Source organism: Juglans regia, chromosome 6 (assembly GCF_001411555.2).
Source record: "Juglans regia cultivar Chandler chromosome 6, Walnut 2.0, whole genome shotgun sequence".
NCBI lineage: Eukaryota > Viridiplantae > Streptophyta > Magnoliopsida > Fagales > Juglandaceae > Juglans > Juglans regia.
The window spans coordinates 16614897-16635419 of record NC_049906.1 but is presented as its reverse complement, the minus strand read 5'-3'; the positions used below and the strand labels follow the sequence as shown (position 1 = coordinate 16635419).

The 20523-nt window shown below is 35.8% G+C and overlaps 1 protein-coding gene across 2 annotated transcripts; it reads right to left on the bottom strand.

Annotated features, from left to right (window-relative positions):
• Positions 1-38: 38 nt before the first annotated feature.
• LOC108994687 (aldehyde dehydrogenase family 3 member H1) lies at positions 39-16496 on the bottom strand. Of its 2 annotated transcripts, none has more exons than XM_018969998.2 (10): positions 9824-10405; positions 8244-8312; positions 8045-8141; positions 7707-7913; positions 2613-2728; positions 2363-2467; positions 2093-2265; positions 1894-1984; positions 1262-1411; positions 39-461 (listed from the first exon to the last, which is right to left on the bottom strand). In XM_018969998.2, exons 1-10 carry the CDS (start codon positions 10046-10048, stop codon positions 222-224), a joined length of 1473 nt encoding a protein of 490 aa, XP_018825543.1. In that variant the 5' UTR covers positions 10049-10405; the 3' UTR covers positions 39-221. The 2 variants fall into 2 exon arrangements, with proteins under 2 accessions (XP_018825543.1, XP_035546863.1); XM_035690970.1 differs by lacking the exon at positions 9824-10405 and adding an exon at positions 16139-16496 and having other exon boundaries at positions 56-461.
• Positions 16497-20523: the final 4027 nt, after the last annotated feature.

Sequence of the window (20523 nt, the reverse complement as noted above, 5' to 3'; positions counted from 1 at the left end):
GCTAAGGAGAGTGGCTCATTACCGGACACAGGTGCCCATTCAGGCTGAAGTAACATGAGCATCACATTGCTAAAAGAATCAGCAATGTTGCATATTTTTCATTTGCACAACAAATCAAATCTTGTTCATATTGAAATGAGACCATTTATGCCGAGTGAGTAGCTTCAAAATACAAAGAAACAAAGAAACTTGCACCCAACACAGTTATATTAAATTATCTCTTAATCCTTGGACAATCCAAACAGAGCAAAGATTGCACTAAGTATACTACCACCTATCAGAGCCTTCATCAATCTTAACTTCCCTTTTGTGTAAGGTGGGTACCTCACAGGTGCATCGCCAGCAAAACTTCGATACAGAACTGCCTTCTTATGGCTAAAAGCATCAAAAGAGAATTTCCCATGATAGGCACCCATTCCACTCTCCTGAACTCCTCCAAATGGTAAACCGGCAACTGAAAGCTGCATCATCAAATACATATTACATATTTAGATCCTATATATAATTGTAAAATGCAAAAAGATTTGTGAGGATCCAAACATGTACATACAAGAACACCACATGCTTCTATTTGTTAGTTCACACGTACATAAATGTTGGGTTTTACTATCATAAAATAACATGTATATGGAAGTTACTGGAAATGTATATTACCTCAGTTTTGAGACTCATTTCAGAATCCATATGGGCAAACATGAAAGATACTGTGAGTTTTCATGAAAATCAAGCACATAGCATTCTGTCATTTGAGTGCAGAAAATCAAATTTGAGGCCAAGAGTTTTGAAAATCTAAGTGCTCACTGTTGCTACCACTTTATAGGTACAGTTTGCATATTATTAGACTGAGTTGAACTAAATATGTATATGTGCCTCTCTTTCTACCGTGCATTACTTTCTCCTGCTTCTATATTTTTATTCGTACATTTTTTTTTCACTGAGCAATCACCTGATATTGGCTTCCTTCCCTTGTAAGTATATTCGCCCAAAGACTTCCAGAATTAGGATTCCCATGCAACACGACTTTCTAGCAAAACCAATATTTGACAAAAACAGCTACTATCTTTCATTTAATGACGTTCAAAATACCTATGCAACCATTGTGTAAGAATACCAATATTCTCACGTCTAACCCCAGATGTGTAAGAATACCAACTCACTCAAACTATTAGTTCCTCTCTATGTATGTGTGTATGGAACAACTGTACATGCAAGAGGTAAGTGTTTGCAGCTGGATACTAATAGTTCAAGGAAGAATAATCACATGTAGAACAGTGTCATTGATGACCACACCCCCAGCAGAGACAGTCATCACAAATTGCTCCTTGAGCTTCTTGTTGCTGGTAAACAAATATGCAGCAAGGGGTTTTGTTCCCGAATTTATAATGTCAAAGCTGTCTTCCACTTTCTCAACCTGTTCCAACCAAAAAGCTAAATCATTATGGATCTGCCCGAGGTTCAAATAGAAATACAGAGAAAATTACTGGCCAAATTCTCTATTTTTCTTCAAAGATCACCCACTTCTAAATTACAATAGTGACTAGTCTCTTTATTTTAATAAAATGCCATATGCCTGCAGAAAATTCAAGAACAGATTGCTAAATCAAAAATCAGCAGATTTTAAGCACGAGGCATAGGCAGCTTAAACTATTTTCTCCAAGTAATCTTTCTGGGACACTATGTCATAGCTTCTATTATATGACAAGAACTGCTAGTTTACAAGAAATACGAAGTAAATTCTACTACTCTGTTCAGCTTGGAGAGAAGGACATGTGGTACTGTTCAGTGTTATTTCAAAGTAACTTCATATGCTTCGATATTTCTTTCAAGTTACATCCTAAAGAAATGAAAGACACTTAGACGTATCTCAGTGCAATCAAATCTCTTGTTTCCTACCGTTAGAATGGGAAGCAAGGGACCAAAAATCTCCTCGTTCATGATCAGAGAGTCTCTGGGGGCATCCAGCAAGATGGTTGGGGAAATCTTCCTGTAATGGAGGGAAATAAACAAAAACAGTATGAAAGGTCTGTTGTACTTAGCAAATATACGCTAATTAATAAAAACAAATAACACGCAGACACACAATGCAACTCACAAGGTTGATTTTTCACTCTTGCCACCATGGACAATTGTGCCAGAAACCCGATCCTCATCCAATAACTTGGTCAAGCGAGCAAAGTGGTTTGAGTTGACAATGCGCGACAAGTCTTTTGAATCCAATGGATTCTCCCCAAAAAAATGCTCCAGTTCATGTTTCAGGGCATCCACCTGGAGAATCAGAGGCATTATAGTAAAACTAAATATGTTTAAAACTTATGAAACTTATGAAATAACATATTTAATGGCATAATATTGGCCAAATTACCAATTTCGGAGCAAAATCTTTTGTTGTTAAGATGTAATCTGGAGCAACGCAAGTTTGACCATTATTACACCCCCACTTACCTGCAATTATCCTTCTAGTTGCAACCTAGGAAGTACAAACAAATACAAGTTAGCACATGAGACACAAAGGTAGATGTTGTAGTAATGATAATGGATATGGCAAAATATTTTCCAGGACAATGGAAAGGGGGAACCATTAGGCTATGCAAAGAAAAAACAGTTCTTTTTACCTGTAGATTTATGCCCGAATCAACAACCACCGGAGATTTTCCTCCAAGTTCCAGAAGAACCGGTGTAAGGTGCTTCGCAGCAGCTGCCATCACAATCCGTCCAACTCTTCCATTGCCTAAAAATTCGAGGATAACTTGAGTTTACAAACAATCAAATCATTCTACTGTCAGAACCTAATGACCAAAAAATATTTTAGCAGCAACAGGGTTACAGGCTTGTACCAATTGATAATGGAGAATTCCAATATCGAAAAGCACTAATTATCCTAACATGCTAAAACAGTTCATTTGAGACATGCTCAATTTGTCATTCAATAAGGCTAACACCAAGAGAACAGTAAATAAATAGCAGATACAGACATAGCCAATGCCAAAAATTATCCCATATCCTCCATGAAAGGTGCTAGAATAGTCCAAGATTAGCCTTGATTGAATTTTTTTTTTTTTGATAAGTAAAAGATCAATATTATATATATGAGTGAAATAAGTATAGCCCATGTACACAGGAAGTATACGAAAGAACACCTAATTACATTCTACGTGCGATAGATTAAAGACAAAAAATCATGAACATTGCCCCCCTGTAATACAATGGCGGAAAGCCAAGACAATAATGTGTGAAACAAATATTTCTTCAACTCGGCCAGTGTGCGTTCCTTATCTTCAAAGCAGTGCGCATTCCTTTCCGTCCAAATACACCACATGATGCACGACGGAATCATCTTCCATACCATTGCCACTTGATGACAACCTTGCATCTTCCTCCAACAACCCAACAGGTCCACCACTCTCATAGGCATAACCCAAGCTAAATCAACCCTTTGAAAAATCTCATCCCACAATGCCCTTGCTACCTCACAATGTAGTAAGAGATGGTTCACCAATTCTCCATTCTTTCTACACATGTAGCACCACTCCATGACTACACATCCTTTCTTTCTCAAGTTATCCGTGGTCAATATCTTCTCAAGGGCGGCACACCAAACAAAAAAGGCTACTCTAGAAGGCACACGAGACCTCCATATATTCTTCCAGGGAAACGGAGTATTATCTTGAGATGTCAAGATGTTATAATACGCCTTCACTGTGCATAACTTGTGATTGTTAGATCTCTATTTCAAACGATCATGTTGTGCTATAGGGATCCGTGTAGAATATAGTAATCTGAAAAAATCTGCAACAATAGATAATTCCCAGTCATGTAGATCTCTACTAAAAAGAATGTTCCACTGATACGAACCATGAGAAAATAGTCGCACTTCCGCTACTGACGCCTCCTTATTAACTGCAATACGAAATAGTGCCGGAAAAGCCCTTTCCAAAGTTTGATCTCCACACCACATGTCCCGCCAAAAACTTATTCGATTGCCCTCACCAATTACAAAACAGATTTGATTTGCAAAGCATGGCCACCCCTTCCTTATAAACTTCCATAAACCCACACCATATCCCCCTCTTACTTCGTTAGAACACCACCCTCCCCTAGCGACTCCATATCTAGCATCAACAGTTTCCTTCCACAATGCTCCCTCCTCCAAGTGATATCTCCAAAGCCATTTTCCCAATAAAGCTTTATTAAAAGTCCTCAAGTTATACACTCCCAACCCTCCATTCACAACTGAGACACAAACTGTTTTCCATCTAACCAGATGAAATTTCTTCTCCTCCCCCATGCCTCCCCATAAGAATGCCCTAAAAAGTTTCTCCATCCTATTTACCACCCCTGCAGGCATAGGAAATAAGGATAGAAAGTATGTGGGAAGGTTAGTGAGTGTACTCTTAATAAGAGTGAGGCGACCCCCTTTTGATAAATATACTCGTTTCCATCCAGCTAACCTTTTCTCTATCTTCTCCATCACCCCATCCCAAATAGCTCTATTCTTAAACGTTGCTCCCAATGGAAGGCCCAGATATTTCATTGGGAAAGAAGACACTTTACATTCCAGCAAGCTTGCTAAACTGAGGATATTAGGCACCGCACCCACAGGAACCATTTCAGACTTACCTAGGTTCACTTTGAGCCCTGACACTGCTTCGAAGCAAAGTAGCAATGCTCGTAGTGTTTGAATTTGGCTATTGTCCGCTTCACAAAAGACTAAAGTATCATCTGCAAAAAGGAGATGTGAAATGATAATAGGACCACCTGAGCCATTGCCCACCTGAAAACCAGCTAAAAACCCTCCTCCAACAACAGCCTGCATCATCCTACTTAGTGCCTCCATAACTATAACAAATAAAAGTAGGGATAGAGGATCTCCCTGCCGCAAACCCCGTGAACTATCAAAAAAACCAGCAGGTGTGCCGTTGACTAGAACTGAGAATCGGGCCGTGGAAATACAATGACACATCCATGAATTCCATCTAACCCCAAAACCACACCTCTCAAGCAAGTATAAGAGAAATTCCCAGTTCACATGATCATACGCCTTCTCCATGTCAAGCTTGCACACAACACCTGATCCTCCCTCCCGAAGTCTGTGGTCCAAACACTCATTTGCAATAAGTACCGAATCAAGAATTTGTCTCCCCCGAATAAATGCGTTCTGAGACTTGGAAATGATATGCTCTAACACCGGGCTAAGCCGGTTGGCCAGAACCTTCGCAATAATCTTATACATGCTACTGATCAGACTTATTGGACGGAAGTCCTCAATAGTCAAAGCCCCGTGTTTCTTGGGAATGAGAGCAATGAAAGTCGCATTGAAAGATTTTTCAAACTTTTGGGAAGCATGAAATTCATTAAAGACCTGCATTACATCACCTTTCACAATATCCCAACAGGTTTGGAAAAAACCCATTGAGAAACCATCCGGACCCGGTGCTTTATCCTTATTCATACCAGAGATGACCTTGTAAATCTCTTCTTCTGCAAAAGGCCTCTCTATATCACACGCTCTCTGTGAGTCAATTGCCTCGAAAGGCAAGGCATCAAGCTTCGGCCTCCAAGATTCCGATTCCGTGAGAAGGTTCTCATAATAGTGTACTATATAGTTTTCTAGCTCGGGAGGAGAAGAAATCACCTGAGAGTCTACTTGAAGCGACTCAATATCATTGTTACGCCGGTGTGAATTAGCCACTTTGTGAAAGAACTTAGTGCATCTATCCCCTTCTTTCAACCAAAGGGCCCTGGATTTTTGACGCCATGAAATCTCTTCTTCCAACAGAACTCTTTCCAGGTTTGCCATAACTATACCCTTCCTCAAAACCACCTCCTCCGAGGTATCTCCCCCTAATTCTTTGCGCTCTAACTCTTGCAATTCCTCCAACATTGCAGACTTCTGATCGTCAATGTGACCAAACACTTCCAAGTTCCACTTCTTCAAGTCTTGTTTCAGCGCCTTTAACTTGCTTGCAAGAATGAAACTTAGAGTACCAACAAACTGATATGATGACCACCAAGCACTCACCTTCTCTACAAACCCATCCGCTGATAGCCACATATTTTCGAATTTAAAATATCGGCGACTCCTGTGAATACCCCCGCAGTCTAGAAGAATAGGGAAATGATCTGAGCTAACTCGAGCTAACCGTTTCTGGCTTACTTCCGGATAATGGGCTTCCCACGAGGGAGAGACAAGGAATCTATCCAATCTCGACCAAACCCTCCCGTTTGACTAGGTGTACTCTCCTCCTACCAGAGGGAGATCCATGTGGTCTAGATCAAAGATAAACTCAGAAAAATCCTCCATAGCCGCAGAATTTCGGACATGCCCTGAACGTTCGCTAGGAAACCTCGTGATGTTAAAATCACCCCCCAAACACCACGGCACTTCCCATAGTGAATATACGCCCGCCAACTCCTCCCACAACCTTCTCCTGTCCCTGTCCACATTAGGACCATAGGAACCTGCAAACGCCCATTCCCATCCATCAACCACATTTTTAAACCGCGTCGCAACCGAGAAATCTCCAATACACTCCTCAATCACCTCTACCACTCTTTTATCCCACATTATTAGAACTCCTTCTGAGGCTCCCAAAGAAGCCAAATAAGCCCAACCCACATACGAGCACCCCCATAAACTTCGTACAATTCTTTTATCAATGAATTGTAACTTTGTTTCGTGAAAACAAACCACATCCCCCTTCCACATCCGCAATAAAGATTTGATACGAAGGCGTTTATTGCGATCATTAAGTCCTGATTGAATTAACTAAACATTAACGGATAGTTCTTCCTCTTGCCTAAACCAAATATATAAATGTCCGTAGCCATTATTCAATGCAATGTTTTATATCTGAAGAGAAAATCAAAGAAGCAGAGCCTACAACAAATATTGTCCTAAGACAACACATCATCTCCTTGTCAAATAGCATTCCCACTAACAAAATAGTCAAATTACCATAAATTAAGGGAAGGCTTGAACTTAACCCACCAAGTGACACTAGAACTCCTACCAGTTTCCAACCTTCGTCTCTTCATTTATTTTCTAATGCTGTAAACATTAGCATTAGATATGTAGCAAAACGAGATTAAGGTGCCCATGACAGAGGCTATTTCACCACCTCCACGGAAATGGACTTCCTTCACTCAGTCAAACTTATCTCAAAATCATAGTTTCTCCATCAAACTGCCTTGATTTGAAAGAATACAAGACAGAGAAAAGCTACCCACTACGCATCCCAATTTTAATTCAAGAACGCTAGTCTCATCTATTTCACCATCCATCCCTAAACTACTCATATGTGCTGCAACAACCCTTGAACACAGCAACACACATTTAAGGCTTTAGAGTTGATCTGTCAACAAAATAATTTGTAACTTCGTAGTGTTAATAGATAACTCCTTATCTACCACCTACCTCAATCTCTGCGCCAATAGTAGATTTTCAGTTTTACAGGTCGTAGATATTCCATCACCACCTTGAACTATTTTCTTTTCAAAGTTTTTCAGTGCTTGTGAGGGACTTGCAACCATGCACACAAAATGAGAATTCCTCGTACCAAATATTTGGGTCGGTAAGTTTATTCAACAATTCTAGCCAGTCAATCAGTAATTTTACTCTTCATCAAAAGGAATATCACTCAATCCAATATCAACTTTTTAATATTGTCCTAGAAGAAAAGGCAAATTAATGGAAAATTACTAAGAACCTGTATAACATATTTTGTCCCACTTTTGCTCCAGTAGTGCAGTTGTTTCAGCAACACCCCCCTCAACAACCCTTATCAAAGAGTTGTCCATATATTCCCCAACTAATTTTGCAAGCAAAGATGATGTGGCTGGAGAAACTTCTGATGGTTTTAGAACGACTGCATTACCGGCTGCAATAGCTCCAATAACGGGGTCAAGAGACAACACTGGAGAAGAGAGATAAACAAATGTTTGTTATAATTATTATATGGAGGAATTAATTTCATTAATTATTTTCAGGTTCAGGTCTAAATTTAAAATTAAATACTAAAAAAATGTTAACATGGAATCAACATACAGAAAGGATAATTCCAAGGTGAAATGACCAAAACAACACCCAGAGGTTCCGGCACTATTTCAGCTGACGAAGGAAAAGTTGTTATTGAAGTTTTAACCTGAATTAGAGGCAAAGAAGCAAACAAAACTCGGATAATTAAATTTCACAAAAATGCATACATAGAAGTTAAGTTCACTGTCAGGTAATGACAAAACAATACCTTTTCTGGCACCATCCATTGTTTCAGTTTCTTAACTGCCAATGAGCAGGAGTTCTTTAACATAGCAACCTGCATAATAAACCAAATAAATCAAATTTAGGGGGAAAAAGCAGTATATAAAAATTGACATCCATATTAATATTTAAGTTCTGTGAATTCCGTGGGATTCCAATCATAGAGTTCACTAGGAGATGTTTGAATTCGAAAATGATTTTAGATGAGTTGGGATGGATTGTGAATAGTAGTGATATGAGTTATGAATAGTAGTGAGATTTGTGAGTTAAAGTTGCTGAATAGTAATAAATAGTAGTGAGATGAGTTGAGATGAGCTGTGAATACAAACGTCTCCGAATCTCGTTTAAATTGAACCTTGGGCAAGCCTAAGACCCAAAGACCAGAAAGAGCTTGTCAAAAGTTTGATTTATGTACCTCAAATTCTTCAACCGTTCCTCAGATTTTGAAATTTTAACCAACTCCAAATTTTAAAAAATGGGCTACAAATGCTTAGCGTTATTCCCCAATAAATTTCAGCGAGTCTTATTTAACACTCAATTTCTTTCCAAGCAGGCATAACTTTCTCGTTTACAGGTATACTCATCTTTGCACAAATTATCACTGAGACCTTCTGAAGTAATTAGGCGCAAGAATAAACCAAATATTCTGAACTATTCTAGTAGAAAACAAGATTCTAGCAAATCCTCGAATTTAAATAATTCTGTAGTTTGAGATCATATGAGTAGTTACACAACATGACAAGAGAGTAGTTAAAGAAGACTAGTCTTGTTGCAATAAATATGACAGCTTGAGCTACGTAACAGTTAGTACTTTCAAGAAGGATCTAAAGGTCGGCCTTCTTATAGCATGGAAAAAGCTTTAAGTATGTATGCCATTAATACTCCACCACCCACCCATACGGTAAAGTTCAAAAGAAAAAGCTTTTGATGTGTGCCACAGAATGGACCCAAATCCTAAGCATTTGACATATAAATCTTCCTATCCCGCTTTGCTCGACTCTTAAAGCTACATTTAAAGAACACATGAAATTTATATAAAAAAAAAAGAAGTAAGCCAAATCAAAAACAAAAACAGAAACCCGTAGGAGTTGAATTAATAACAAAATAGTGTAAATGAGAACGTGTAACGAATGATTTGCTATCAAATACATGACGTGATAAATGAAAATCTGTCCTTATCATCAAATGTAATAGATCTACCAGCTCCATTACTTGAAAATCCTCAAATCATTGAGCCAAGATAATTGATTATACACTATATATTAACGTACTACTAACCTCGCTATATTTTCCCAAAGCCTTTAAAAATTCTAATTCAAATTTTTATTTAGAAATAATTAAGCATCTTGGTAATTGGCTGTTCTTCGTGAAATTCAACCACATAATAATAACAATATCCCAACATATGCAATGAAAAAGAAAGGACGAAGAAAACAGCAAGATGGTACATGGATACATCGAGTAAAGCAACATGGAATTATAATCCAAAGTCAACGAGCAAAAAACATATAAAAAATAAAAATAAAAAGAGGCAAAGACGATAGTGATGATGATGATAAAGAGGACCTCGTAGAGGCAGGACTCGAGCTCGGGCTTGGAGAGGTCGGAGCGAAGAGCTTCGACGACGTCGTGCTCGTGATCCTCAGCCATCTTCAGAATGCTCTTCAACTGGGACACTCTCCACTGGTAGCTCCGAGTCTTACCAGTAGCAAAGCCGTCCCGAAGCTCCTTCACCAATCGAGACGCCGCGTCCGCGTCGACCCCAACTTTGGTTTCCTCCATGGCCGCCATCGAAGATTCCTTCACGTAGATATCGATATATATAGATAGGTAGGTAGGTAAAGGCAGAGAGATAAGGATTGGAGTACAGGTTTAGCTTCCCGAGACAGAGACAGACTGAAATGGGGGAATCGGAGAGGCTTTCGAATCGAAGCAGACGAAGAGGAAAGCGAAGACACCAACGTCGGATCAAGGCGTCTCCTCGCGTCGTGTATCGCTGACGGAAACCCTGAGAATGGCCTACGCTGCCCTGCCCAGTTCTGGGCCTCTAGCCCCCGTTGAAATTATATATGTGAACCGTGGTCCGTGCCTGCCTGGGAGTGGGATTGGAGTCCTCAGTCCTGTTTTGGATAGGCCACGCGAGGTAAAAGCGCGTGGAGAATTATGGAGATGGAGGAGCTTGTATTGCTTGCGAAGGACAACCTCTGAGACGGCTCCGTGGTCCCCATTTTCTTTTGATTTGACGTTTGTTTTTGTTTACGTCGATGTTGGTTATTATTCCCTGCCTTCCGATAGATATTGTTATTGACATTAATGACCTACTCTTGACAAGTTGATCCAATGATTTGGACTCATGGTACAGCATCCCTTCATACGATTGCGATAAAGATACCGACATTCATGAAACTATTTAGGCTACGATGAGATATTTAATTTTGTTGAGATGAAATTTAAAAATTAAAAATTAAATTAAATAATATTAATTATTATTATTTTAGTATTTATAAAAAATTAAATTATTTATTATATTTTATGTTAAAATTTGAAAAAAATTTAATAATTAAATAAATTAAATTGAGATAGATTTGGGATCTAAACTGATTTTCGATTCTATTTGAATAATGAGATGAGATGTAATAATTTTAGATAAAAGTTGAAAGTTAAATAAATATTGTTGTAATATTATTTTTTTAATATTATTATTGTTTTGAGATTTGAAAAAATTAAATTATTTATTATATTTTATGTAAAAATTTAAAAAAATTGTTGAGATAAGATAATATTATATGAGATGAAACTGTTTCTATATCCAAATGGATTGATATGTGTAATCAATGTATCACCACATGTGAAATCCAAAAATAAAATAGTAGAAAGATAACGGTCTACTACATTTGGGTGGGAAAATAAAATAAAATAATTATATATTCTCTTTCCAACTTTACATAACATAGTGTAATAAGTATGTCCGCATTTAATTAAAAAGAACATAAAATATGTATAAGCACAATCCAATCAAATTTGGAAATTTGAGAAACGCAAATATAAAATCAAACCACATTTTATATGATTGAGCAAACTGTATTTAAGTAACGATCAGAACAAAACAACTTAATAAGAGCATAATTTATTTGGAATTTTAAAGAAATATAAAGAAAACACAAATGTGTCATACCATACTCTAGACCGATTTCTTTAAACATATAGTTTATAAAAATGAATAGAATGTAAGAATTAAGACCAAAATTCCTCTTACCAAACATATCTCAAGGTAGAATAATGCTAGACTTCATTTTAATTTTAGAAAAATGCTAGAGGAGCCCCTCAAAGTTATTGCTCAATTGTTTTAATTTTTTAATTTTTTTACTTAATGGTTAAAGAAGTAACTATTAATGAAATATTGTATTTTTTTTCAATTTTTTCCTTAATGATTAAGGATATTAAAAAAACATTGAAAAAAATGAAAGGAAAAAAAATGCTAAATGTATTAACGAAAAACTTACAAAAAAATTTATTTCTCCACATGTCAGTTAATGATATGCTGAAAATTATGAAATTTAAAATTTAAAATTTGAATTTTAAAAGAAAGCTAACAAAATGAGCCTTGTAAATAAAATTATAAATAAAAGTGTAAGTACAGGTAACACTACTAAAAAAAATAGACTAACGATATGCCCAACGATGACTTAAAATATAAACCTGTCCTCTAGCACTATCGTTAACTTTATCACATTCGTTCACACAAATCGATGTGATTAATTAAATAGTCGAGTTTGTTTTTGTAGATGAGATAAGTTAGTTTTAAAATTAAAAATTAAATAAAATATTGTTAGAATATATTTTTTTTAATATTATTTTTGTTTTAGAATTTGAAAAAATTTAATTATTTATTTTATTTTGTATCAAAATTTATTAAAATTATAATGATTAAATAAAATAAAAATAAAATGAATGGAGAAAAATTATAAAAGTAAATGAGACCTTGAGTACATAGCTTTTTAACCATTTAAAATATAAACCTACTTAAAATATAATATTTAAGGTAATACTATAGAAATGATAAAATTTTAAATGAAAAATAACATTTCTTTAAAGAGTCGTGGCAAAAGTACCAACATGGACGTTAAAAATGAGGCACATTCTGACGTTAAAAACTATGTCAGAAGTACGAAACACATGGGACCGTCCTCTAGAGTGACATATTTTTCACACAGAACGAATACTAATTCCATTAATTGTAATGCGCACGCGTGCTTTAATTCATTCGTCCTATAAAATAAAAGAAAACGATCGATGCACTTGAAAAATGAAAATTGGCATTTATTGTCACAATCGGAATTATTAATAAAGGATTATCTTCTTTATTTTTTTCAATTTTTTTTTCTCTCATGAAAATGACTTTTCCTATAAGAATTTAAAACTACATTAAAATAAAAAAATATCCAAAATGAAATCCACAAGAAATATTAAAAATATATTTAAATAATAAGATAAGATAAAATGAATTAAGATAATTTATAAATAATAATTAAATTATTAATTAAAATTAAATAAAATGAGATGATTTCAACTCACTACTTATGTATCCAAATGGTCCAGTTAGGTGCACATGATCTATTTGTTTTTATTGTTGGTGTTTGGAAGTTAGGTAATGTTGTTGTTGAGACAGATCAAGGTGGTACAACAAACTGGGTTCTCTCTCCTCACACACGTTATGTAGAAATAGCGTAGAAGTCATTAGATTTACAGAAACGTTGGAGGGAATTGGCAAATTGAATAAATATAGATAGAAGTTATTATTGGGAGTATCCATTTTATACATATGATGTGACATCATGTAGACCACACATCTCTCTAAGTGAGTATTGGAAATAATAAACTAGAAGCAGCCACGTAGTGAGTGTAAAGTGTGTACTGCTATAATGACTTTTCTCTAACATTATTCAAATTAGAGAAAGACGAGAAGCTTGAAATTTGGTCCCCAAGTTCTAACATCTCGCCTAAGGTGGGAAGTGGCTGGGGAATATGCCCATTAATTGCTTCATATGTCATATTATAAAATTATTTTTATCGAAAAATAAATTTAAAAAGTTATATAAAGTCATGTCATTTTATAAATTTATTTATATAATTTCTCTATATCTGCAGTATTTTTCTTTTTTAAAATTATGAATATATTTATCTATGGCATCGAATTCTATCCAACAAGCCTCACCCGCGAGTATTCCTTGTTGAAGATGATGAAAAGTTCAAAAAGAAAATTAATTATAGTACCGGGCAACCTTCTAAGTAGTCGTTGAATGACGAGCTACAATCTAGACTGTTCACCCAGGTACAAATCTGAGTTTCTTTCGATTATACTCGGACCTAGACCCAGCGTGTAATGTGGACCGTGTAATAGCCCAAATTAACTCGGGCCAATACTCAGAAGACTCTTTTAAGTTTTGGAAATCTTTGTAATCCAAATTTTGCAAAAAAATAACTTTTTTTTTCAAATTTTTTATTTTTATTTTTAAACTCGAGTGCCCAAGTTGTACTTGGTTGGGCATAATTTAATTTTTTAAAAAATAAATCCGGGTTGCATGTACTGGATAACCGCTTACGGAACTTGGTTATACGGATTCCGAAACCAAGCATCCAGATCAAATGAAGTTTAGCTCAACATCTAAACACACAACTCTCAAATTACTAAACATCACTCACTTCAAGATGTAATGGGTTTGCTACTCTCTCACAAGGTTAATGAAAAGAAAAAACAAGAAGATACGCAAGAAAGGAATCAAGAAATGAAACTGTAATTCTTGACAGAGAATTTCGAGGATTCTTCAACCTCCAGAGTTTACTTCATCTGTCAACATACCTGATTTCGAGTTGCCTAAGGCGTTATATACAACTTTACAATGGCAACGTTTTATTCTATCAATCAAAACACATTGTTTAGCTAATGATTTTCCCTCCCCGAATCATACCTGCAATGTCCTGTTTCACTAATTCCAAACGCCCCGTATTGAACTTGACAGTTAATTCTATTGCTTCCCTAGAGCCCTTTATACAAAATTTATTTATACGTGAGATCTACAAATTTTTTATAAATACATCTACACTCATCTTAACATCTAAACACATCTAAACTCATATTAAGTGGATCTCACAAAACTCAATCCACCATTTAAACTCACTATTATTCATAAAAAACTTAACTTATTTCAACTTAGCTCAACATCTCAATGCAACTTACTCGCATCCTAGCAGAATTGATCATTCTATGGGAGACCTGGGTCGTTGAAATAGGATCAATTGAAACGTTTGCTTTGAAGGGGCATTTGGAAGTGTACTCCAATGGGATAGCTCCTCCCTAAGACACGTACCGTCTCTTCTTGAATTAGGCATACACATCATATCCTTCTAGAGTTCTTTTTTCTCTTCTTGACTTGGGTAGGCATCAGAGGCATCCCCTAAGGGATCACTCAAAACCTTTTCTTTGTTCTTGTAGGTAAAAAAGGATTAGAGAATGTAGCTAATCGCATTGGAAAGTGCTTCAATAGTTGGTGTTATCTATAGGATTAAAACCCAGATGCCTCCAACCACGCATTTCCTTATGCTTCGCAATCAAAATACAATTGCAGTGGATGGATAGATGGCCAATAGAGGGGATATGAGGTTCTCGAAAATGTAAGAAAACTTAAACGGATTAACCCAGTTAGGGATGTAACCGGTTCGATTCAATCTAATTTTAGACATTTTTTAGAATCGAACAGTTATACACCAACTTTCAAAGACCCTGTGGAAAACATGATCTAGAAACTTTCACAGCTAATATGATGATACATGGGTTTCCAAGAGAGATAACGTGACGAGCCGACGGATGCAAATTAGAAACATCTGAGAACCTAAAGACTTGCTTGTCTAGCCCACCTCTCGTCAGACAAACCCAACCTTGTGAAACACCGTACAACCTATCAGTCGCATACGATCGAGGTAATCAGTGTTGCACTAGTAAGGGACGAAGGCAGGAGTCAATGGCCAGAATACTACATGAGCAAGGCACTGAGAGGAGTGGAGACACGGTACGGTACCCACGAATCAAACTAGTAGCCTTCGTTTTAGTACTGGCAGCCTGCATATTGAGGCCATATTTCTAGGTATATGCAGTATAAAGGTGCTGACCGAGGCGCCACTGAACAAGGCAATTGGTCATGCGTTCGACTTAGACTACTATTTGCCGAGGAATTCAGTAAGCCCACTTTTTAAATATTGGCTACATCTCCAAGTTTGGGTCAGGCTGGTTAGGATTTTAATTAAGTACAGGCTTTCATTGTAAGCCCTTGCTAAAGCCACAAACCATATACTCATCAAGGATTAAAAATAGTATTTTTATTTATTTGAACTATTATAATGGATGGAAAGTATGAATGGTAATGGATAGTGCAGTTTATAATATTTATAATATATATATATATATATTTTTATAAAGTGTTAGATCTACACATAAATCTCATATAAGAAAGTTTATACGTTGACGTAAATTTGCCTAGTTTGGATATTGAGAATATCTTAGATATTTTAAAATTATCTCATTATTATTTATTATTTTATTATTATTTTTCACTATTATTTAATATTTTATTATTTTTTTTATTACTATTCATAAAATATCTGAGAATACCTCATTTCTAATATAATACGCTATATATACTTTACAGAGTTTTTCAATATTGATGGATTATATTAAATTAGGTTACCAACGTATGAACGTTTTTGTGTAAGCTTAATCTGTAGACATGCACGTTTCTTTCTGTATATATTCGTGTTAACAGTTTGAAATGAAAAATATAAAAAGGTTTAAGATTGATGGGGAGAGAGAGAGAGAGAGAGAGGAACCTCGTATGCTAAGGCTTCAAACATAGGCTTGGAGAGGTCAGCGACAATTGCCTCAGCAATCTCTTGCTCGTGATGCTCCAACATCTGCACAAGTCGCTGCAACTGCGACATTCTCCACTCGTAGCTTCGTGTCTTACCCGTGGCATAGCTCTCCCTAATCTCCTTTACCAGACTCGACGCTTCTATTTCTACTTCGTACACGTTCTTCTCTCCCTCAATCGCCATTATTCTAGCAGCTACAATATTCAGCACACGCACGAAAAGCATCCTATATATATATATATATATCTATAAGAGAGAGAGAGAGAGAGAGAGAGAGAGAGTTAGTCAATGTCTCGATGGTTATACAAATCAATGTAAACACTATTTTTTGTTTGACAATTGATCTTAACTACTGCGAAATCCCCCTCAAGTCTCAACCTTATCTCTTTTAGATCAGAGCCAAAAAAGTTGTCAGAACCCATTAAACACGTAGCTCGGCAAAGCGGAAGTCCACGACACCAAAGATGTTTGAAACGAATGATTCCCTTTTCAAAGTGGACATGGAATTCAGAAGGCTATGACTATCTAAATTTTCTAGATGCAACTTTGAAAGTTAATTATAGCTATGGAAGTGGCAGGCAAAAAAGATTACTGTTTTACTTTGGGATCTTCCAAAATGCTCTCCCTTCAGTCAAGAGAGAGCATTTTCATCATTTAGGTTTTGAATACTCGCCTCACTAATTTATTATATATACAACTTGACTACTCTTTTTTATTCATGAACAATTTAGAAAAAAGAAAAGCTTACTTAGTGTAAATTAAAGTTGCAATTTACACTATTCAATAGAAAACTAACACGTAAGATATTCAAGTTATTCATTGTTATTCATTTATTGTTATGCTTTCGGATTCATGTATTTGTAGTTTAAGGTTCAAGGAAAAATCATTTGTTGTTGAGTTTCAAACCCATCCATCTATATGCATTTTTTTCTACTATAGTATATGCATTTCTTGAGAAAAACCAAATAAGAGATAAGAGAGTGGGTGGGGTGAGAAACCTTCGAATTTGGAGGGGAGAGAGAGAGTGGAGAAAGAGAGATCAATGGGGTGATGAGAGAGAGGGGAGAAACGGGAGTATACATGATTTCATTCTGCTACAAGAAAAATAGGCTTTTGTATTGCAACTAAAAGATTATTCACAACTAATTTTAATTACAAGTAGTCATTTCGTTAGAATTAACTGGTCGCAAATAAATAATTTTATTGTAATGAATTAATTATATATCAATCCCTACAAGCAATTCTATTTTCCATTTGTTAAAACCCAGACGTGTAACACCAATTTGAATTTATTGATTGATTTAAAACCACCATACTCACCACATCCGGCTCCTAGGCGCCCTCTTTAGAAAAGTAAAAAATTGAAAAAAAATAAAATAAAGTGGTCAAATGATGGTAAAATGGAGGGATGACAAGCATTTTCCATTTATTTTTGGGTTGCTTGTCAAATTGGATTTTTTCATCTTGACTGACTGCATGCATGGAGTCTTCCACTACTTTCATATCTTATTTTCAATCTATGACTAAACAGGAAGTCTAGGGAAATGGCGGGCAAATAAAGGAAGTAAAGTAAACTTTGAAACATAAGAATTTTGACTCAAACGCACAGCTATAACGTCTCATTCACACATGCAATCATGCGGTAGCTGATTGTTTGCCGAGACAAGCTAATGGTTAATTGAATGCAGGACCCTGGCTTCAAAGCTAGGATCACATTAATACATGAAATTCCCATCCTATACGTACATATGTAGTACTTGATCTTTATTATTTATGATATAAGTATTTGTGACCATGGACGGGACCAGTCATGATAAATGTGACGACTACTAAGATCCTATATTTATAATATTATTCAATGAACTAAATTGTTTTGAAATGTCATCCATAAAATTTGGCAGTTACAATTTAAGTTTATATAGTTTACTATGTTTGATTTTTTCAATGACCTATGTGGTCCAATTGAGAGACTGTTAGAAGTATTTTAATTAGTGGACCTTCATAGATTATCAATCATACATTATGCGATTGCCAAGTATAAGGTTTGGATAATGTTTGTAAGGCCTATTTAGTGTGATCAATAAATTAGTGAAATAATGGGGCGCTAAAGACTTATCTCTAGAAGTTAATCATATTAATTAGTCAGATCATGAACATTAAAGTGGTATGTGCTCAATTCATGTGTAGAAACTCGTTAACAATCCATGGAATTCTATTATTTTATGATGATCAAAATTAAAACTCAGGTAATATATAAATTATGATCTCCACTCCAGATTGATTCTCGACTCTACATCTCATCGATGTGAGTTTATACAGAGTAAATATTAGACGTGGAAGACCGAACTGCTACACTCTTCTCTCTAATGGATACAAGTACGCTCTCTCTACCAAATTCCTACAATAGTTTAACATGTGATCTTGGCAATATTCATATTCAAATTCAACATGTGCTTTTAGAGCCTCCTTGTCAAATCATTGTAGAAATACAGTTTCGTATTTATAAAATACAGGTTTCTATTATATGAAAATACGATTTGTTATTTGTATGTTACGTTTTACCACTCAAATTATCTTGATTTGGTTTTTGAGTGATTGAGATGACTGGAAAGTCGTTTCTCAATTTGTTGTTGTGGTCGCTGATGTGTATTTCACATAGTTTTTCCATAACCGCCGCTTATGATGCCCAAAATAAATTTCTTGACATTTTAAAAAAACCACCAGAGGTATCGGGAGGAGGCCGAAAATCTCCTCACTGGCGTCCCCTCACTAGGATGCACTGAAAATGGTGCTAGGTTGGCCAGGCTTTTAGTATTGGTCAGGCCAATTTTGGATCCCACTTTCAACTCCATTAGGTTTAAGTTCATTTGGCCACATCTAACCTAACACCCATACCCAAATATATCAGTTGACCCTAATCGGTTTGACTGACCCATTTGGTATTAAAGTCTATAGTCAACTGGGTCTGATCGCCAAGTTGACTGGGATGATCGATTTGACCCAAACTCAAGATTCTGACCCTGTTCAACCAATTAATAATATTTTAAAAAATAATTCTTTTCATTTTTTAAATATCTCTATTATAGACATTATTTATTTGAGATATTCAGGTGAACAACGTCATTGACCATTTGTGAGGTATATAGAAGAATATGATATCGTTCCTTAATACATCCCGTCAGGAATTCTAAGCCAAAATGGTGTAGTTGAGACACGGAATCGAACCCTAAAGAATATAGTTAGGGGTATGATGACTCATTCTTATTTACTAACGTCATTGTCAAGAAGGCCATAAAAACGCACTTTACATCTTTAATCGAGTACCTAGTAGAGCAGTAGCTAAGATCTCCTATGAGTTGTGGACTGGAAAAAGACATAGTGTTAGGCCTTTTCATTTATAAGGCTGTCTAGTTAAGGCTAGGCACTATAGGCCCAATGAAAGGAAACTTGACTCAAGAACAATTAACGAATACTTTGTTGGATACTTGAGAGATCGAGAGTTTCAAGTTTAGATGCCCTTCATGTAATACTATATTTGATACGGATAATACCAAATTCATAGAGGATGTTCAGGATAGTGGGCAACCCAAGGATCTTGTATTTGAAGATAAACGAATTGAAATTCCTTTGATAAATACTGTGAATGGCGAGGTGGTCAAACTTGTCATAGTACATGGATGCAAGTCACCAAATCATTCTTAAGTTGCCTCTTACTAATATGGAAGAACCTGAACAATCTCAGCAAGAAATTCCAGTAAGGAGACCAAATAGGGAAATGTGATAAGAAATTCTGGATAATTACATTGTTTATCTCCAAGAGCATGAGTTTGATATAGGGTTGGAAAGATGGTCCAATTTTTTTCAATCAAGCCAAACAAAGTAAAATTTTATGAAGGACAATGAGGTTTTGTACCTTGCCAAATTGCCTAAGGGTATTGAAACATTTGGTTGTAAATGAGTCTTGAAAGCCAAGCGAGACTCTAAAGGCAATGTCAAGAGTTATAAAATACTTCTAGTGGTAAAAGGCCTTACTAAAAAGAAATACATTGACTATAAAGAGACTTTCTCCAGTTTCATCCAAAGGCTCTTTTAGAATCATTATGGCACTTGTAACTCATTAGATAGTGTAAAAATCAATATTTTTAAAATCGCTCTATACCTACCGATATAACTAAAATTTATCATACCAGAACGACAACCGATACAAGGCATCTTGATATTTCGTTTTGTCTTAAATTTCGGTCTATTTTAGTTTATTTTGGGTGTTTCGGCCGGTTTCCAAAATTTCGGCCAAAATATGTATTTCAGCACTAGGGATTTACTATGCATCAGCCACTATTAAC

Coding starts and splice junctions, on each gene's coding strand:
- LOC108994687 (XM_035690970.1), bottom strand. CDS start 16,405: ATGCTTTTCGTGCGTGTGCTGAATATTGTAGCTGCTAGAATAATGGCG. Junction 8,313..16,138: donor TTGAAGCCTTAGCATACGAG/GTTCCTCTCTCT, acceptor TTTATTATGCAG/GTTGCTATGTTAAAGAACTC. Junction 1,412..1,893: donor CCTTGCTTCCCATTCTAACG/GTAGGAAACAAG, acceptor TGGTTGGAACAG/GTTGAGAAAGTGGAAGACAG.